The sequence below is a fragment of the Lacerta agilis genome, chromosome 1 (genome assembly GCF_009819535.1).
Source record: "Lacerta agilis isolate rLacAgi1 chromosome 1, rLacAgi1.pri, whole genome shotgun sequence".
Classification (NCBI taxonomy): domain Eukaryota; kingdom Metazoa; phylum Chordata; class Lepidosauria; order Squamata; family Lacertidae; genus Lacerta; species Lacerta agilis.
In genome coordinates, this window is record NC_046312.1 from 81,597,900 (window position 1) to 81,616,470 (window position 18,571).

General features: G+C 45.8%; 1 protein-coding gene across 1 annotated transcript; it reads left to right on the forward strand.

The window, feature by feature from the left end:
• Positions 1 to 1,199: 1,199 nt before the first annotated feature.
• TBC1D10C (TBC1 domain family member 10C) lies at positions 1,200 to 18,039 on the forward strand. The gene is made up of 9 exons (XM_033159191.1): positions 1,200 to 1,707; positions 6,996 to 7,095; positions 8,038 to 8,145; positions 8,975 to 9,081; positions 13,354 to 13,468; positions 13,860 to 13,925; positions 14,612 to 14,801; positions 15,314 to 15,468; positions 16,623 to 18,039. Exons 1-9 carry the CDS (start codon positions 1,517 to 1,519, stop codon positions 17,043 to 17,045), a joined length of 1,455 nt encoding a protein of 484 aa, XP_033015082.1. The 5' UTR covers positions 1,200 to 1,516; the 3' UTR covers positions 17,046 to 18,039.
• Positions 18,040 to 18,571: the final 532 nt, after the last annotated feature.

Genomic DNA, 18,571 nt, shown 5'->3' on the forward strand with positions numbered 1-18,571 from the left:
TGCTACCCTAGTTCCTGCCTCTCTTAACCAAAGCGGGTGGGGTGAGGCAGGCTTGGTCAGAGAACTTGAAGCTATTGTTTTCAGCATTTTCTAGCCAATAATGTTGTGCTGGGTGGTTGTTTATGCAGTCAGTGACTCAGCCTAGTGACTTTCCAAATCATGACGCCACACGCACACCACTGGGAACTACCGGTATGTCTGTAAACACAGCCTTCCCCAGAGATTTCAGTCTCATTCGTTCGGCTGAGTGATTTCAGCTAAGCCAGGAGTAGCACACAATTGTTTCTGACTGATCTCTAAATGATCCAGACCAGCTGGATTCTTTCATGTGCCCTACTGGGTCCATTTTGTATACCAACCATAAATTCAGTGGAAGCTGGTCCTTTTGGGTGCAACCTCAGCAACCTCAGTCTGTCCTCAGCCTACCTGCCTACTTATACCCAGCCCAGGGAGGGTAGGAATATCTGTCAGCTTCCTCTTCCTTAGCATCAGTGTTGCTCTTATAGAACTCAGCAGGAATGAATATGGGAGCAAAACTAGATTCAGTTAGCTCCGCCTAACATTGACTCTGGCTCCACCTACTGTTGGGCTCCCAGCCTTCTGCCCTACCAGTCTCAATGAGCATCAGCCACCACTGCATATATAGGTATTCACTTTAACCACGCAGTTTTCAACATAGTGGTATAGTGATTGCAGTGCCAGACCTAGGATTGGGAAAACCAAGGCCGAGAACCCCACTTAGCAGTGAAGCTCACAAGTGGGTTTGAATCAATCATCACACAGACACATGCCCAACTTAACCTACTTAATATATGCTCGGATAAACTGGGCTATGAAAGTACCAATGAATACCGTAGGTAGATAAAATAATAAGGATGTCCCCCAGCAGGTGGTATTGCAAGACATGCATACTGACAGGGGAAGAAGCTCCTGGCTACACCTGGATTTTCCAAACTATAGGTCAGTGGGGATGGCCATGGCTGAGTGGCACCGCTTCTGCTTTGCATGCAGAAGGTCCCAGGTTCAATCCTTGGCAGCTCTGGTTAGGGCTCCAGGGAGGTGGATAGACACATTGAACTCAGTTGCCAGTCAGTTTAGAGTGTACTAAGTGACATGGCCAACAGCCTGACTTGGAGTAAGGCTATGTTTGTACATGGGGAGCAGGTGAGAGAAGGTAAGGCCATTTGCTGGGGGGGGGGGTTGGCTACCTTCCAAGTCTCTCTGTAGGGAGCTGTCTAGTGTTTAGCTTCCCACATATTTTCAGCTCCCCACATTTCTCTCTCTCCCTCCCCCCTTTGCCCTGTTCACTTTGCAAAGCTCCGGGTGCTGTCAGTTGCATCAGGAAATGGTTGTGGGAGGAAATAGCTTGCAGAGCTTTGTGGGGAACCAGAGTCACAGGAGTACCGAGAAGGGGCCCAATCATAGATGCAGCTCTGTGTTTCTCATTATTCAGATGTGAAGTCAAGGGCGCAGTAGCAACCAGCTTGGGATAAGGGTGCTGTTCTCGGACAGAAGGATGTCGGACCTCACTCTTTCCGAAGAGCTCCCTGATGTGAGCCAAGCTGCGGCTGAATTGCCAGATGCCTTTGATTTATCCCTGAACGATGATGCCAGCTCTCTGGGCTCTGACTCCGAGCTGAATGGGATGCCTCCATATCGCCAAGCTGATCGCTATGGCTTCATCGGGGGCAGTAGCCTCCAGAATGGGTAAGGCAGGCCTTCTGTTGCAAAGACCACGGGAAGAAGGGGGAGGAAGCTTTGGGAGAGGGTGAAGCAGCACTTTTTGGAAAATGACATGGTAGCAGTTTTCAAGATCGTGAGACAAGTTATGCCCCAGTATTATCATTTCTAGATCCTTGCTTGCTGGTCCAGTTTGTAAAGGCAGACACAGGTTTTTGGAATGTGATGAGCATTGTAATAAGAATATTAAGGTCTTTTATATATATAATAAATGTTCATAAGTGTGCCAAGCAAACAAGGCCACATGTGTGATGCAGCACAGGAAAACAGCCCTGAAACCATTTCTGACTCCCAAACTGTTTCTCTGCGAGGAAGGAGGGGGTGAGAAAACCTTCCCATTGTCTCAGGAATTAAAATGATGACCATTTCAAAGGAATGGACAGACATACCAGGAAAGGCAATCAGAGAAGGCATTATCAGGTAGCCTGGCAGGCTAGCAGGTAGGGGATAAACAAAGTTCTCAGATTTCTGTTGCAGACCACCCTTTTCCGTGAGGTATGCATGATGCTTCTGGGGGTGGTCTTGAACTCCGGCGTGGGCAATTTCAAGTGTCTATATAAGAGCGGACACGCCTTTGTTCTGGGTTCCTTCTTTGTTCTCCTGCGTGAGAGGAAGGACCCTGTTGCAACAGTTCAATAAAGACTTCGCTTCTCAACCTTCTCTGGTTGGCCTCTGTTATATTCTCCTACCGATGGAGGACTCTACAAGGGCTCTTCTGTACCCCATAAGGGAAAAGGGGCCAGATTTTGTTTACAACAGCATCATCCTTCTGAAGGATACTCTCATTCTCATCTGGGTCCGTAGATCCCATAATAATAATCCTTAATTTCATTAGCAAGAAAAGTGATTTAAAACGAAGGGGAAGAAATGTATAATGATTGCTTCCAGTTTTGTTTAGGTAGCTCTAAAACACATATTGCTGTGAAATGAAGAAGAAGAAGAATGGATCAGGGAATGTGATCCACTCCCATATTTAATTTAAGTGAATTGTGGCTATTTGGGAGACTAGGAATGGGTTTTATTTATGGAGAGGATGAAAGGGGTCAAGATCTCTGTTACTTAGTTCTAAACCTTCCTTCATCTTTCCACTCTTCCTTCCCTTTTCTACAGAAAGAAATTCACAACACACAATAGATGACTATGAAAATAATAATAACAATAACAACAACAACAAAATAATAATAAGCCACCCATCTGATTGGGTTGCCCCAGCCACTCTGGGCGGCTCCCAACAAAATATTAAAAACACAATAAACCTATAGTGTGGTTCCAGGTTTATTATGTAGGAACATGTGGCCCTCCAGATGCTGTTGACTCCCATCCTATTAGCCCCAACCAACAGTGCCAATGGTTAGGGTTGGATTCCAGCAACATCTGGAGGGCCATAAGCTTCCTGTCCCTGACGTAGGAGGACAGAAATTGTGGCTTAGCTCAAGCGATCCATAGAAATAGCAAAAATGCATCCAGTCAGATCAATGGGGCTTCCGCTCTTCTCATCTGCATCTTTGTTAACTGGGAACATGGAGGCCTGTTTCCATATGTATATCTCTTTTGCTGGAGCAGGATAGTGGCTATCACCTTGCCTGGGGAAACACATAATTATCACAGATTCAAAATTTGATACCCATTAACACTTCTACAGTTCAGCATATTTACATGAATAACGTATCGGCCAATTGTACAATTGGTGTCATCCATTCGTCTCATTATCTAGTGATTTCTTTGTGAATTTTGCTTGTTATATAATTACATACGACCCTCCTGGCTCTCTCTGCTGCAGACATTGGTCATAGCCCAACATATTTAATGTATTATATGACCCTGTATCACCCCAAATAATTCCCCCCCCAACTTAATTCAGCATTCTCTGTGTTAATTTCACCTTCCTTGGTGAAGCTGTACAAACTGCGACAGACTGGAGATGTACCTGCTTCATGTGTACTCTAATGGCAATCTAGATGCAATCTGGAATCTTACTTCTTGCAAAACTCCCCTCTTGTCTTGAAATTGATAAGGTCTTATTCAATAGTTAACTATTCAAGGCTGAATTCTTCATAGGCCTAATGCTTAACAGGAAAACCTCAGGGAATGGTTGGAAAACTAAAGAATTCTGGGCACTGTAGGTAGTTCAGGGGTCCTGGGAATTGTAACTCTGTGAAGGGTAAACTATAGTGCCCAGAATTCTTTGAGGGAAAGAATGTGCTTCAAATGTGCTTTAAATATATACTGCAGTTTGTTTGCAGTCATATAGAAACAGGCCCATATGTTGTTGTTGTTTTTCTGCCTGGTCAGTTGCCTTCCTTAAATCACCATCAAAGCCCCATCTTTATTATATTACAGTTATTTGCAGTGGGGAAATGGCTGGAATAGGTGAGGTTGACAGATGTTGTTGATTGGGATGGTATAATTTGAAACAAGGGCTTCTAAGATGTATAGGGGATGCATTCCATAGGCTTCATTTGTCAAGCTTCAATACTCCAGGAATATTTTCAGTGCAGGGTTAAAACTGCTTAGCAAAGTGGTTGCATGTATTGGAAAAGAGAGAACGTTGTGCGGGGGAAATTAAAAAGCAATCCAGATTGACTTTTTGCATAATGGAACTCAAGCGAAATGGACCCAATCATTGTTGCTTGCAGTCTAGAATTTAGGTAGCTAGTAGAGAGTGGGGAGATCAAGTCTTCGTGGAAACAGATTGCTCACCTCCCTCCCTTACTTCTACATAGCTCACCCTTTAATGCTACTGGAAGGAATTTTTTTTTATTTTTTATTTTGTTTTGACCATTTCCTGTGGTTTGCTTTTAGGTACACCACTTAGATATGCAAATGATTACGTGGTGTATAAGTGTGATAAATTAAAAAATGAAACAATGCAATGCAAAGTCGTCCCGGGAGCTCTCTGCAATATTACTTGCATATGCACATTAATACTAGATAGATTCTCTAGCTGGCTTGAAGTCCAACTTCTAACAGGACTATAAAGACTGGGCTGCAATGAGCAATGGACCAAATGTTAAGATTTACTGTAAGGTAGAAGGAGAAGCCTCCCTAGGAAAATGTCTCTGCCTACCTATGAACTAACACGTCCTGTTATAGCAATCATGTGTGGCCACATCCTCTCACTGTGTCCATGACAACTTGTGCGCCATGGCAACAGGGGTGGTTACAGTGGTTAGCGACAAGGTTTCTTCAACTTGCCTGCGTGCAGGGAGTACTGCACAGGAGATTCAGAAGCCCTGCAAATCTACGTCAGTTTGACACCTACACTGCAAATCTGCATCGGTCTTGATGCAACTTAATACAACTTTAGCTTTCATAACTTCCCCCAAGGATCATAGAAAACTGGAGTTTAGTGAGATACTGAGACTTTCCTGTTAAATATAAAAAGTTTCCCCCTTCTTCCTGGCCAATGTACAATTTTCTTCCTGGGAAAGAGAGCATGAAAGTCAAATTTATTAAAAGGCTGCTCCTGACCATCTATTTATTGAACATTCATCCTGATTTGCCTGCACAAAGCTTACGCAGAAGTTAGATAATATCCAGCCTTTATTTAACATTCTTTCTGATTTGTTTAGTTACAATGACAGTGATGCTTCATCCTGATTTGCTTGCAGGATGCTAACATGTCTTCCCGTTAATTATTTTTCATTCCACAAGTTTCAGAGCATTTCTCTGTCACTCAAGGAACATGACACATAAAAACAGGACTGTAAGGAGCCATGCTGTGTCGCTGGATCTACAAAACTGAATATTTCTCTAGAGGGGTGGGGGAGAAACCAAGTAGCCAACCCCCCAACCGTATTTTAAGATTTAATCAGTGTTTACTTGCTCATTACACCATTTGTTTAGGGCTGCTCTGTATTTGCATACTAATTACAGTTAGAACTAATTACAGTAAACTGAGAGGGCAGAAAGTAGATCGGGATCAACTGGTAGATCTCTGGCTAATCTGCAGTAGATCAGTAACAGCTGGCAACAACAGAAAAGCTTTCTCCTTTCTGATTAGGCTGCTGAAAAAGAAAAGCAGATTTTTGTGCAAAGGGACATGTGAGATTGGTCCTACTACTGCTCACAAGTTCCTAGGCTGAGCATGTGCTCAGAAACATCCTGCTTCTTAATTCTTAGCATATGCCTGCCTGCCTGAGTCACTATTTGGCACTGAGTTCCAGCTGATGGGCCTCAGGGTTCTAAGGCAAAAACCCAAAGTAGATCCCACAGACCTGAAATTGTGCAGAACATGGTGGCTAAATCCATAACTGGAACAAGAAGATGTGAATATATAGCACTGGTTCTGACATTACAATGTTAGCTGCTGATTTGTTTTCAGGCCCAATTGATAGTGTTGTTTTTTACTTTTAAGGTCTTATATCACTCAGGACCGCTAAATCCATAGGAAGCTGCCCAGAATCCAAGATGATCAACATCCGAGGCCTGTCTCTGTGGGTGGCAATGAGGGAGTGTGCTTTTTCTGAAGTAGCTCGTTGTTGTTGTTGTTGTTGTTGTTGTTGTTATTGTTGTTGTTGTTGTTGTTTAGTCCTTCAGTCGTGACCCCATGGACCAGAGCACGCCAGGCACTCCTGTCTTCCACTGCCTCCCGCAGTTTGGTCAGACTCATGTTGGTAGCTTCGAGAACACTGTCCAACCATCTCGTCCTCTGTCATCCCCTTCTCCTTGTGCCCTCAATCTTTCCCAACATCAGGGTCTTTTCCAGGGAGTCTTCTCTTCTCATGAGTTGGCCAAAGTATTGGACCCTCAGCTTCAGGATCTGTCCTTCCAGTGAACACTCAGGGCTGATTTCCTTCAGAATGGATAGGTTTGATCTTCTTGCAGTCCATGGGACTCTCAAGAGTCTCATCCAGCACCATAATTCAAAAGCATCAATTCTTCGGCGACCAGCCTTCTTTATGGACCAGCTCTCACTTCCATTCATCAACTCCCTGTAGTAGTCACCATTTTTGCATTTGTACCTCAAAGGAAAGTGGTTCTGAGGTGGATCTGAAGGAATGACAACTTGCCTCATTTTTACATTAGTATTATTTGGTTTGTTTGTTGCCTAATAGATAGCAGCCTCTAGATGAGTTGCAAATAATTTTAAAACACACTAAAAAAATTATAAGCAGCCCTCAATAAATTAAACACTGTAAGATTGGCTAGGTGAATCTAATGAGACATGACGGATGCATTAAAAAAGAAAGTGGCCGGTAAGTGAGGGAAGAGGAAGATATCTTCAGCCTTGTTCTTGTCTCTCCCACATATAGCCTAGGGCAGCTCACAGTTGAGCTCATCCGGCACCGTGAGACCAAGTGGCTGGAGATGACAAATCATTGGGAGAAAACCATGGCCCGGCGTTACAGGAAGGTAAGAGGAAATTGGAGATAATTTGCTTTATTGGTGGTACTGCTATCCACTTTAAATGGAGCATTTGATGAGTCCCATTAGGATCACAAAATAACGTTCACAAGGAGTTTCTCTCACTGACTCCTAGACAAAGAACAACAGCCCATATTCTGCCTACACAATGAGAATTTGCTCCACATTTTTGGAGACCTGCTCCTCCCCTAGCAAGCGTATTCACCAGCATTCTTAAATCTACCCTCCCTGATCTTCCTCCAAATACGAGCACAGTGAGAAGAGATCATGGCAGAATTATGGTTCAAGCTTGGTGGAAGTTGTAGTCTAGCAACATCTGGAGGACCACAGGTTAACCACTCCTGTTTAGGGAAAGAGTGCAACCCCATTCAGACCAGGTTGAACATCACCACCTCTGATTGATAAACCACATATCAGCAGTACCTCCATCTTGTCAAGGGGTCTGGGTTTTAGTTTATTGATCTACTAACATATGCATTATTATTATTTTTTACTGTTTTCATTGTGGCTTATAATTTATTGTATATATTGTTGTACACTACCATGTTATATGTTGTATGAAATGACAATATATACTCTCAAAATAAATGAATCCAATATATACTCTCAAAATAAATGAATCCAGTCCATTACTGGTCCCAGACACCAATCTAGCATTTCTGCAGCCTCAACAAAATGAAATGTAAAGGAGAAACAGAGCTGGGCATCATCATCAACCACATACTGATGATACCTTGCCCTAAATCTGCATTTGACCACGATCCAGGGGTTTCATGTAGATGTTAAAAGGCATGGGAAACAAGATGGATATCTGCCAGCTATCTCTGGCCCCAGCCTTGACTGGCTCTATGATGGGCCTGCATTTGGGTCCACCTTCTGATCGAGCATTGTACAGGATCACTGTTTTGCTGATGAGGTCTGTTGGCTCAGGTAAAGCTGCTATGCCGGAAGGGGATCCCTTCATCTTTACGTGTCCGCTGTTGGCCTCTGCTGTGTGGAGGACAAGCCAAAATGACGAGGAACCCCGGAAAGTACCAGGTGAGGTCACATTCCATGCAGCTGTACTTGCACTCTGACATTCCTGTAGGTCTCTGCTTGGTGTAGTTTCTGCCATTACTCACCTCCTCATCCTCTTCTTCCATGTCCTCTTCCTGTAAACCTTCATTTCATTTCATGGTTCGTTGGGCAACCCATCACCTTGTTCTTCCTGGCTGAGATTGCTGATTTGGATATTTTACATTATCATCTGGTGGCTGCCCAGACATAGTTATGGCAAGAGCAGTTCTCATAGCAAGTAAGGAATGCTGTGCAGTGCAGTATAATGCTACAAACAATTACCTTGAAGTAAGTCTCCTTTCAGATAATGGGACTTAAGTCAACATGCATAGGATTGGGCTGTTAAACTTGCTGTTCTTCATTCCGGCTGGAAGGAAACCTTGACCTTGCCGTTGTTTATTCCTTTGCATGTTTCCACTTATTTAATCAACTCATATACTGCATTTCAGGGCAAAGCTTTCTCAAGGCAGCTCACAAACAATCTATGGAAAAACAATCTGAAACAATGTTTAAATACATCAAAAACAATCCAATTACAAAACTAAAACAGCAGCAGATGAAAAGCCCAGCAATTTTGGTAAAATGTAGATTGAAACAACAACAAAAGTTATCTAGGTCTGTTTGCGGCTAAAAAAGTTGGAACCATATATACTTCCTCAAGAATAGTCTGTGTCTTCAGCATACGTGAATCTCTCTCTCTCTCTCTCTCTCTCTCTCTCTCTCTCTCTCTCTGTGTGTGTGTGTGTGTGATCTCTCCTGATTCTAGTAACCCTTCTATCCAGGTCATTCTGAAAGTAGTTTGTTGTTGTAGGAGCTGCAGGAGATTCCTGGTGATCCTCAATGGGTGGAGACCATCACAAAGGACATTCATCGTCAGTTCCCTTTCCATGAGATGTTTCTGTCCCCTGAAGGGCCTGGGTAAGTGAAGGGCTAATAATGTGTACAGGAGAGGCAGATTCATTTCTGGATAGACTACCATAGGGTTTAAAAGGTGTGGAGTTGAATGGAGGGTCTTTCAGCAAGTCAAGTTTCCTGAATGCAGCATAAGAAACACTTTTAAAATAAAATGTAAACATGCTTCTTCTGTAAGCCATATGAAAGTGAAAGAAGGCTAGGCTGGCTGTGCTTCTTCATTTAATGTGGAGGTTTCATGGAATCTTGCTGTAGAACTTGAACAGGGGAGCACACATCCAAACTTTAAATGAAAGCAAAACTGGATAAATACTAGTAAATGGGCTTCTGACACTAATTCCCACAACAAAACAGTTTTGGTGTTCCTTTTCCTTTTATATTTAAACAGAATTCTTGAACGGGTATACTCTACCATTCTCCAGTTGCCTAGGTGCAGACATAGGATTGTATTCAACGTAACACTCAAGTGAATTTCTCCTTGTGCGATGGGACATTCTTACCCCTTTGGTCCCTCTGTGCACTCCCTAAACCTGTTCTAGGGCTTCCTCCAATCCTTCAGAGCAGATCTGGAGATGGCAGGGGGAGGAGGAATCCCTTTGTACTTAGTGGTCATCCTTGTGCGCACATGCAACTATTTTGCTGAACACTGAACACAATCTCCATGTTTGAGGAAAGAACCATAGCTCAGCGGCAGAGTATGCAGCAGGTCTCTGGTTCAACCCTTGGCATCTCCAGTTAAAAAGCATTAGGTAGCAGGTGATGGAAAAGATATTTACTTGAGAACCAGGAGAACTGCTGCCTGTCAAAGTGGACAATACTGGGCTAGATGGGCAAGCAGCCTGATGTGATGCATGGTAGCTTACTATGTTCCTATTGCAGTTTCATTTCTCTGGCTTTGATAGCAGGGAAGTGAAATGCGCAAAATTCCAAGCCTGAAGTTCTAGCACATGTTGTGAGTTACAGGAGAGTCTCACAAAGGAAAGTAAACCTGTGGCTGGGGGCAGGGGAGGAGGAAGGGGTGTGTGGTGGGTGCGGTCTGCCCCGGGTGTCACCACTGGGGGTGACAAAATGCCGGGCGGCACTCACCACGGGGGCCTGCAGTGTGACCAAGCCACGCATCTTGCCTGGGAGAGACGCGGTGGCTTGGGCACGCGCAGGCTTCGCGCTGCCCAAACGGTCTGCCTGCTGCCTCCCCCCAGCTGTAGGGCAGCTGAGTGGGAGGAGGCAGGCAGACTCCGGAGGCCCCATGGTGTGCCCCACCCCTTTGGGCGGCTTGCCCTGCCCTTGCCCCGCCCCTATGGGCTTCCTCCACCGCTGGCTGGAGCACACTTTACACACACAGTCTTGTGGATGAGGAATCTGTCTATGAGAACACAACCTGGAAGGCCTTGCCAACAGCAGCCAAGTTGCCTAGGTTCCCTCCAGGGACAAAGCAGCAAATTGTATCTGTATCGCCTTTCTAAACGTGGCTGCAAAAGACAGACTCTTACGCCATTAATATTAATGGAGACACACAAGAGGGAATCGTCACCATGCTGATGCCTTGCTTGTGAGCTTTCAGGGGCATCTGGCAGACCTGCGGCAGAGACAGAAGGCTGGAGGAGACGAACATGAATTAGCAGCAAGGCAGTCCTGATGTTCGTAATGGACATTTATTTACCTATAGGCATCCGGGGAAGGTGGATTGCACTCAAGAACACATCCAGTGCAATTTGAATCTCCCAGAAACCTTGAAGACAGAACACAAACAAAACAAATATCAAAATCATTAGATCATTAGAGTATAATTATTTCAGCCACAGTTAAATACTTGCACACAATCTATCACCCTGTAGCTGAAGGGCAGGGAAGCTGATGTCCTCCATATGTTGTTGGGCGACAACTCCCACTATATGACCCTTGACCCTAGGCCATGCTGGCTGGGGCTGGTGAGTTTTGAAAGTCAAACAACATATGGATGACCACAGATTCCCTGTCAGGCTAACAGTGCAATCCTATACATGTCTATGCAGAAGCAAGCCTCACTGAGTCCAAATAGGATTTCAACCTCAAAGTACCTAATCTGTACTGGACTGCTGTCTGTGCTAGCATAGCGCACGCTCTCTCTTTCCCTCTCCTCCTCACAGGTACCATGAACTTGTTTCATTTTGGATATATTGGCATGTGATCAGAGGCAGGGGGGAGGTCGCACTTGGGAAGCCCTGTTTCATTGTCTTCTGTTCTGAAACAGACTGAAGTTTTCTATGAAGTACAGGTTGCAATTTCCGCTTGGAACAAGGGGACCATGTGACACTATAGTAACCAACCCAAAGGAGCCCTGCTTCTCTTTTTGTTTCATTTCCTCTAGGGGGAGCCAAAGAGACGTTATTCCTAGGCCTTTTTCAGTGTACTGTACATGCAGTTGACATAGTTCAACGTTCATTTTTTTTGCTTCCTCTTTGTTTTTGTTTTTTTGTTTCCTCTTATTTTGTTTCCTCTTAAGTCATTTTGTTTCCTCTTGTCATTTTAGCTACCTTGTTTCATCATTATCATTTTAGTACTATCTAATGTACTCAGGACGCGGGTGGCGCTGTGGGTTAAACCACAGAGCCTAGGGCTTGCTGATCAGAAGGTTGGCGGTACAAATCTCCGCAACGGGGTGAGCTCCCGTTGCTCGGTCCCAGCTTCCTGCCCACCTAGCAGTTCGAAAGAATGTCAAAGTGCAAGTAGATAAATAGGTACCACTCCGGCGGGAAGGTAAATGGCGTTTCCGTGCGCTGCTCTGGTTCGCCAGAAGCGGCTTCGTCATGCTGGCCACATGACCCGGAAGCTGTACGCCGGCTCCCTCGGCCATTAACGCGAGATGAGCGCCCCAACCCCAGAGTCGGACACGACTGGACCTAATGGTCAGGGGTCCCTTTACCTTTAATGTACTAAGACTGGTTTCTTACTTTTCTCTGATGCTGCTGGCATAGAAAATTGCTTTAGCCCAAGTCAGATTCTTTGCCCCATCTAGCCCAGTAATTGTCTAGTCTGACTTTTGTGACAACAGAAGAACCCAGCTGCTGTGGAGGAATCTAAGGAGTCATCCAAAATAGTTTTTTCAGACCTGGGACCCACCTTTAACCCAGACATGCATTTGGGAACCCATTTCTTCTTGTGTTTTTACTATATGATTGCCTGGTGGTAGTGCTGCTGTTGCGACCCACCTCAGTTCAGGCTGGAACTCAGTAGTGGGACCTGACCCACCCACTCTTTGCAGACCAGTGATCCAAAACACTTTTCCTGCATTGCCAGACCACGGCCAGAACTCGGCCAAACAGACAGTGTGCATGCCCTGGGACTATAATAAACAAATCAGTAATTCATATTCTGCACACAGAACATCAGCTATACAGTATATGCTTACACTTACTTCCTTTGCATAATTATTTCAGGCTTTAGTTTTTCAAACAATTTGGAATGATCTAACAAGGATTGGGATGGAAGAGATTAGAAAACAAAGCTGTGGGGGGGGAAGAAAAGGGCATCAAGTGTGGTAATAGGTGGGCAGAAGGACAAAGGAATAGTAGCTGTGGCAGAAGGAGAGGAGTGGGGGGAACCACTTTTAAAAGCCATGAAAAATAGGGAGGAAATAGAGCAGGAAGGAAGGAACATTGATGGGGTGGATGAATGGGGTAGCTTCAAAAGCTGTTGGTGTATACATGAAATGAGGCCAATCCATGGGTTGTACTGTACTATTTCACTGACCACTTGGAACAGACGCTTAACACATTTGTTTTCTCATTTTCCTCCTTCCCTCCTCTCCTCCACAAGCATGAGAGCTGGCAATTGAGGGTTGCTTGTTTATAAATCACATTCTTTAGGATGCCCAATTCCAAGGCAGCTGACTCTGTTTATTCATTTATTTATTGGCAGTATTTATAAGCTACCGGTATTTAATATTCAAATGTCTAAAGCAGTTTGTGCACATAGGGCTGTATCCAAAGGAGGGCTGAGTAATGTGTCTCATCAGTGCAAGTGATTTCCCCCTCTCCTACCCCGTGTACCTCCTAAATCTGTTCTGGGGGTTCCCCCAACCCTCCAGAGCAGATTTGGGGAGAGTGGAGGTGAAAAAGCCCTGCTGTGCTACTGGAAGTCCTTGCATGGGACTTCATTGAACCTGGCCTGTGGTCTAATGTAGGACAAGAGGAGAGTGGAGCAGGTTTGCTTTTTCTGGCTGGATTGGATGGGTGAAACTAAATGTAAGGCTGTGTCTATGAATTCCAGGCTTCTCTCTAAGCCTCTGTTCCCTTACAGGCAGCAAGGGCTCCTGCAACTGCTGAAGGCCTACACTGTGTATCGGCCCCAGGTGGGTTACTGTCAGGCCCAGGGACCACTGGGTGCTCTGCTGCTCATGCACATGCCTCCAGAGGTAAGTCTCATGCCAAGTTGCACATACTGCCTGACTTTTTCTGACCCAAAACCAAGTTTGTGCGTCTTCTAGGGCATGCTCTCACCCCGAAAAAGCCGGGGGGGGGGACGAGTGCAGCATGAGAGCGTGCAAGATCACAACACCCAAAATGGCCACCAAGATATTGCACAAAAAGAATGGGATGTCCGGTTTTTTTCATGGCACTTGCAAGGGATGCCCTTTGTTCCTATTTCTGTCATGATTCCTTTTTCTTCTTTATTAGCATCATTTCTCTCATTCTTCCCATCACACTCCTTTCCCTTCCCTCCTGCCTCCCCACCCACCCACCCACCCACCCCCAGTTCCCATTTGCATGAAAGTTTTACTAATTCAGCCTACTTGTCCTTTCCAGCAAGCCTTCTGGTGCCTGGTGCAGATCTGCGACTGCTACCTGCCTGGCTACTACAGCCCCAAGATGGTAATAGACTGGGGGAAGGAGGAGAGTCCTCTCTGGGGCAACAGGAAGTGGGCAGTTGTGACGCTGAGTCAGGGACATTTCCCACTGAGGGCAGAGCTGTGTAGAAACCTCTAAACTTATCTTCTGAGAGCGGTTGTCAGATAATTTGGGGGAGGTTGGAGATGCTGTTGGACTTCAACTCCCATCAGCGCCACCCAACATGGCCACTTGCGAGGAGTCCAGCAACATCTGAAGGACACCAGGTTGGGGAAGATTGATCTAGGATTATTGTGGATGTGGGCTGACTTGGTGGGGGGAGAGAAAGGTCTGATTTGTAGGGCCTCCATCTCAAGTACTAGTAGGGCCACCACCATTTTTAAGATACGGCTTTTGCATGTTTGAATAGCTGAATAAAAGACAGGGATTCAAGAGCTGCAGCTTTCAACAGCGATGACTGTGAGGGAATCTTCAGCAGTTGCTTTTTGGCCTGTCCCACAGCTGCTAAGGTGCAAGAGTTCTGCCAGATAAAATGGGCAACATAGACTCCGGAAACAGTTTATGGCAAATTAGAAAGAGCCATTCATTTTGAAAGATGCGAAAGGTGGAGTTTGTGGGTTATGATGGGATGAAGTCCTTTGGGACAGTATCTGAGAACATGTGACCAACCATATATTTAACCACGACATTTTCTCTCCTTTCTCCTGCAGGAAGCGCTGTTGCTGGACAGCGAAGTGTTTGTTGCCCTTCTGCGCCGGGTGTGCCCCAAGGCGCTTAAGCACTTGCAGAAGCATGGCGTGGGCCCTCTGCTCTACATGCCAGAGTGGTTTCTGTGCCTCTTTACCCGCACCCTGCCCTTTCCCACAGTGCTGAGGGTGTGGGATGCCTTTCTCAGTGAGGGTGAGTGGCTGTCATGAACTTAAGGAACTGTGGGCCTGTTCAAAGGGTGGAGGAGGAGAGGATCTGTGGGCGAAACATTGCAAGGCCTCAGTGGAGTGGTTAGAGTTGGCAGAGGCCTAGGTGAGGAATGTTTGTATAGAAACATAGGAACCTGCCTTCTACTGAGTCAGGTCATTCGTCCACCTAGCTCAGTATTGCCTACAATGGCTGGCAATGGCTCTTCAGGGTTTCACAAAGATGTCTCTCCCCAGCCCCACCTGGAGATGCCAGGTATTGAACTTGGGGCGCTCTGTGTACAAGGCGGATTGTCTCCTCTAAGCTATGTGTTACACCAAAGGTCCCACCTCTAGCTGAAAAGGTCAGGTAGCCGGTGATGTGGAAGGTGTTCTCTGGCCAAACTCTGCCAAGAAGAAGAGACATTTATGAGACAGACGAACAAGTAGCCTGGCCTAGTATAAGGGAGTTTCTGACCATATCTGAGTGCCCTAAACTGCCCCAATTTTCTTCTGCAGGGATCAAGGTGCTGTTTCGTGTGGGGATGCTCTTAATCCGCTTGGCCCTGGGCTCCTCAGAGAAACTACGTGACTGCACAGGGGTGGTGGAGACCCTGGAGAAGCTGCGCAGTATCCCACCTCACCTCCTGCAAGAAGACACGTTCATGGCTGAGGTAGAAACCACTGGAGCTCCTCTTCCTGGGACTTTTACCCAGAGTCTACTGAATTGCCATCAGCAGCAACAGGAGATCATCCTACATCTGGGGTGGGGAACCTGTGGCCCTTCAGATGTTGTTAGACTCCAGCTCCCATTAACGCCCCCGCCCTGCCAGCATGGCCAGTGGCCAGGGGTGATGAGAGCTGGTGTGCAGCAGCAACAGGAGAGCCACAGGTTCCTTATCCCTGCCCTACATTTAAATTACCTGCAGCTCCCTTTCTTGTTTCTGTCTGCATCAGATACAGCAGGCTCCCTCTGTGTGTGTTAGGATTGCCAAAAAAAAAAGCTCTTATGCCTTCCCCAGAATCCTGATGTGCAAAATTAAGCAGGCAAAGCTTTTCATGACATAGAATCATTGAATTGTAGAGTTGGAAGACATGAAGAAGTGTGTTCACCTGTTAATGACTGCAGGTCCCGCCTAGGAGCAAGAGGTGATTAAGAAAATTGGCAGCCCCAGTGAGGGTGATCATGGGGAGGAGATAATTGTCAAGCATCAGTTAAACTTTAATCTAGGCATGCCTTAACCGCATAGTCCATGGGACGATTGCCCTGTAGCTTAAACGCTCACAACTTCTGAGTCCTCTTCCAACTCCGTGATCCTATGACAGGGAGCCTTAGCCAAGCCTGGCTACAAGATGAACATGCTACATATGCTTGCGACTGTGTTTGCCATGCTCCCAATTTATATTTTTATGTGTATGGTTACCTATAAAAACAACAGAACAATGGGAAAAGGGTCGCCTGAAAACAACCTTTCCCCAGCCAAGCTTTCTTGGGGGCCAACACCAGCTGAACACATTGCCTCAAGGAGCTCTGCTCACAACCACTAGTCTGTGTACAAACACACACACACACACGTGTCAGCTGCCAGATCTGCTTGGCTCTGCTGTCTCAGACTGGGCAGCCTCTATCCAACAAGCTTTCAGTTTATTGGCTGACACTCTTCTGCTTCTCTCTTCCTCACTTTCTACCTGCTGATAGATTCCTAACATTATGACCGCCATTCCAGATTGCCTTCTTGGGAGCCCCGTTTCCTTAGGCAGCAGGCTCCAAATCCCAAGTTACAGGTTTGAGGCCTCAGATCCTAAAAGCTTTCCTCGTATCTGGCAGGTACATGACGTCCCCATCTCAGACCATGATCTGGAACGTGAATGCAGAGCCCAACTGAAGAAGCTGCGCGCATCTCGGCCTGACTTCCAGTACAGCCCAGAACTCCGGCTGTCTGGCTCAAAGGCCATCTTTGATGCACAGCAGCTGGAGTACACGCAGAACGACAAGGAGGATCCTGGAAGCCGCACCCATACATTTACCATCCCCCAGATCACGGTTGATCCTCCCCCTTCATCCCCCAATGAGAAGAAGAAGCTGGAGAAGGCCTCTGAAGCACCAGACCAGAAAAAAAGGAAGGCGAGAAAGAAGCCGGACACACGAGGGAAGACCTTTCACTTCACGTCACAGTCCACCAGCAGAACAGAGGGAAGGCTGGAGCCAGATGTTGTAGGAAGGAAGTCTTCCTTCTATGTAGATACATGATTCTGAACGTGGGTCTGAAGAGGTTCTGAACAGAGCTAGGCCTCTGCAGAGGAAACAAAATTCAAGCCTCTATCACTGCCCTGGTTTCATTGTGCATGTGATCATCTGTAGCACATGATGCCTTGAAGCCTGTGCTCAGTTTTTAAAAAGAAAAAGAAAAAAGAGATGGTGGAGACTCAACACTTCCTCATTCAGGAGCCCTGCTCCTTAAGCCCTGATGTGTGGCAGTGCATGAATGATTGCAGGGAGGGAGATTTCATCCTTCCTATTCTTGGTGGCAGACGTTTTACCTACAGATTTAGGAGGTGGGTATTATTTGGCTAAAAGGGGTAGGGGTTAGGGTTAGGGTAATGTGGATTTCATTGAGGGGGGGCACTCTACCTTTCTCCTAATAATTAAAGGACTGGATGTGTGGAAACTGGCACTCACCATATAGCTCATATAGCTAATGATAAATCTATGCCAGGTGAGACAATGGCATCTCATCAGTTCAATACCTCAAAATGATTGCAAAGCCACCGTGTGACAAGAGGGTGTCAAAAGTCAATGGAAAACAGCAGCTGGGAAAACCAGGGCTGCTGGAAACAAGAGCTAGGAATGCCAGCTATGGAAATGATTTGGGACAATCATCATCTGCATTCTCAGGAACTGAGTTAGCAAATGGTGTTACTATCAGAGAAAAGGCCTGGTGTGCAAATGCATATACACACACATGTGTCATTCAGACGCATGCAGCCAGGTGGCCCCTGTTGCCAGTCAAGGGAAGAAGAGGAAGGTGGCAGTATTATAACTAAAATAACACACAATATGTTCCCCCCAAACTTTAGTTTCTCATACTAATAAGATACACATCACTGCACACAAGGATTTCCCCACTCAAGCAGCAGGCATAAGAGCTAGTGGGGAGGGGAGGTTCTGGAAAACAGTGTCAAGTTTTATCAAGGTTGACTCACATCCAGAATGTAGCTTTAATAGAGTATCTTATTTTGTTTTTTTAAAGATGTAGCCCCCAACAGTGTGACAAAAATTCTTTTAGTTCCTCCTGAATAATGACACCACAGGGGAGAAACTTGCCGTGGCCTGAGCGATTCCATCACCCCACCCGCACCCCAGATAAACATTATCGTCCTTGCTAGTGGTAACTAGTTTAGTCCCTTGTCAGATTATGTGGAGAGAGACAGCAGAGCACCTGCAGGGATGTCTTCTCAGCTAATCCCCTCCTCAGCCTGGCCTGACACCTGCACCTGTTCGGCTCCCCCCAGCATTAGTGCTCAAACAGGATTAAGTCCGCCCTGCAAATTGCACGAGGTTTGGAAGTTTCTCCCTATGACAAGGCATAGGCCTGAGAGTAGCTCTAAGGTGCTACTGGAAGGATTTTTTTTATTTTTTATTTTGTTTTGACTATGGCAGACCAACATGGCTACCTACCTGTAACTGGATATACTGAGTGAGCCACAGATGTGATCCGGTCCCAGGCCATTATGAGGAAAGGTTGATGTCTTTTTGACATTTCAAGTCAAAATGGG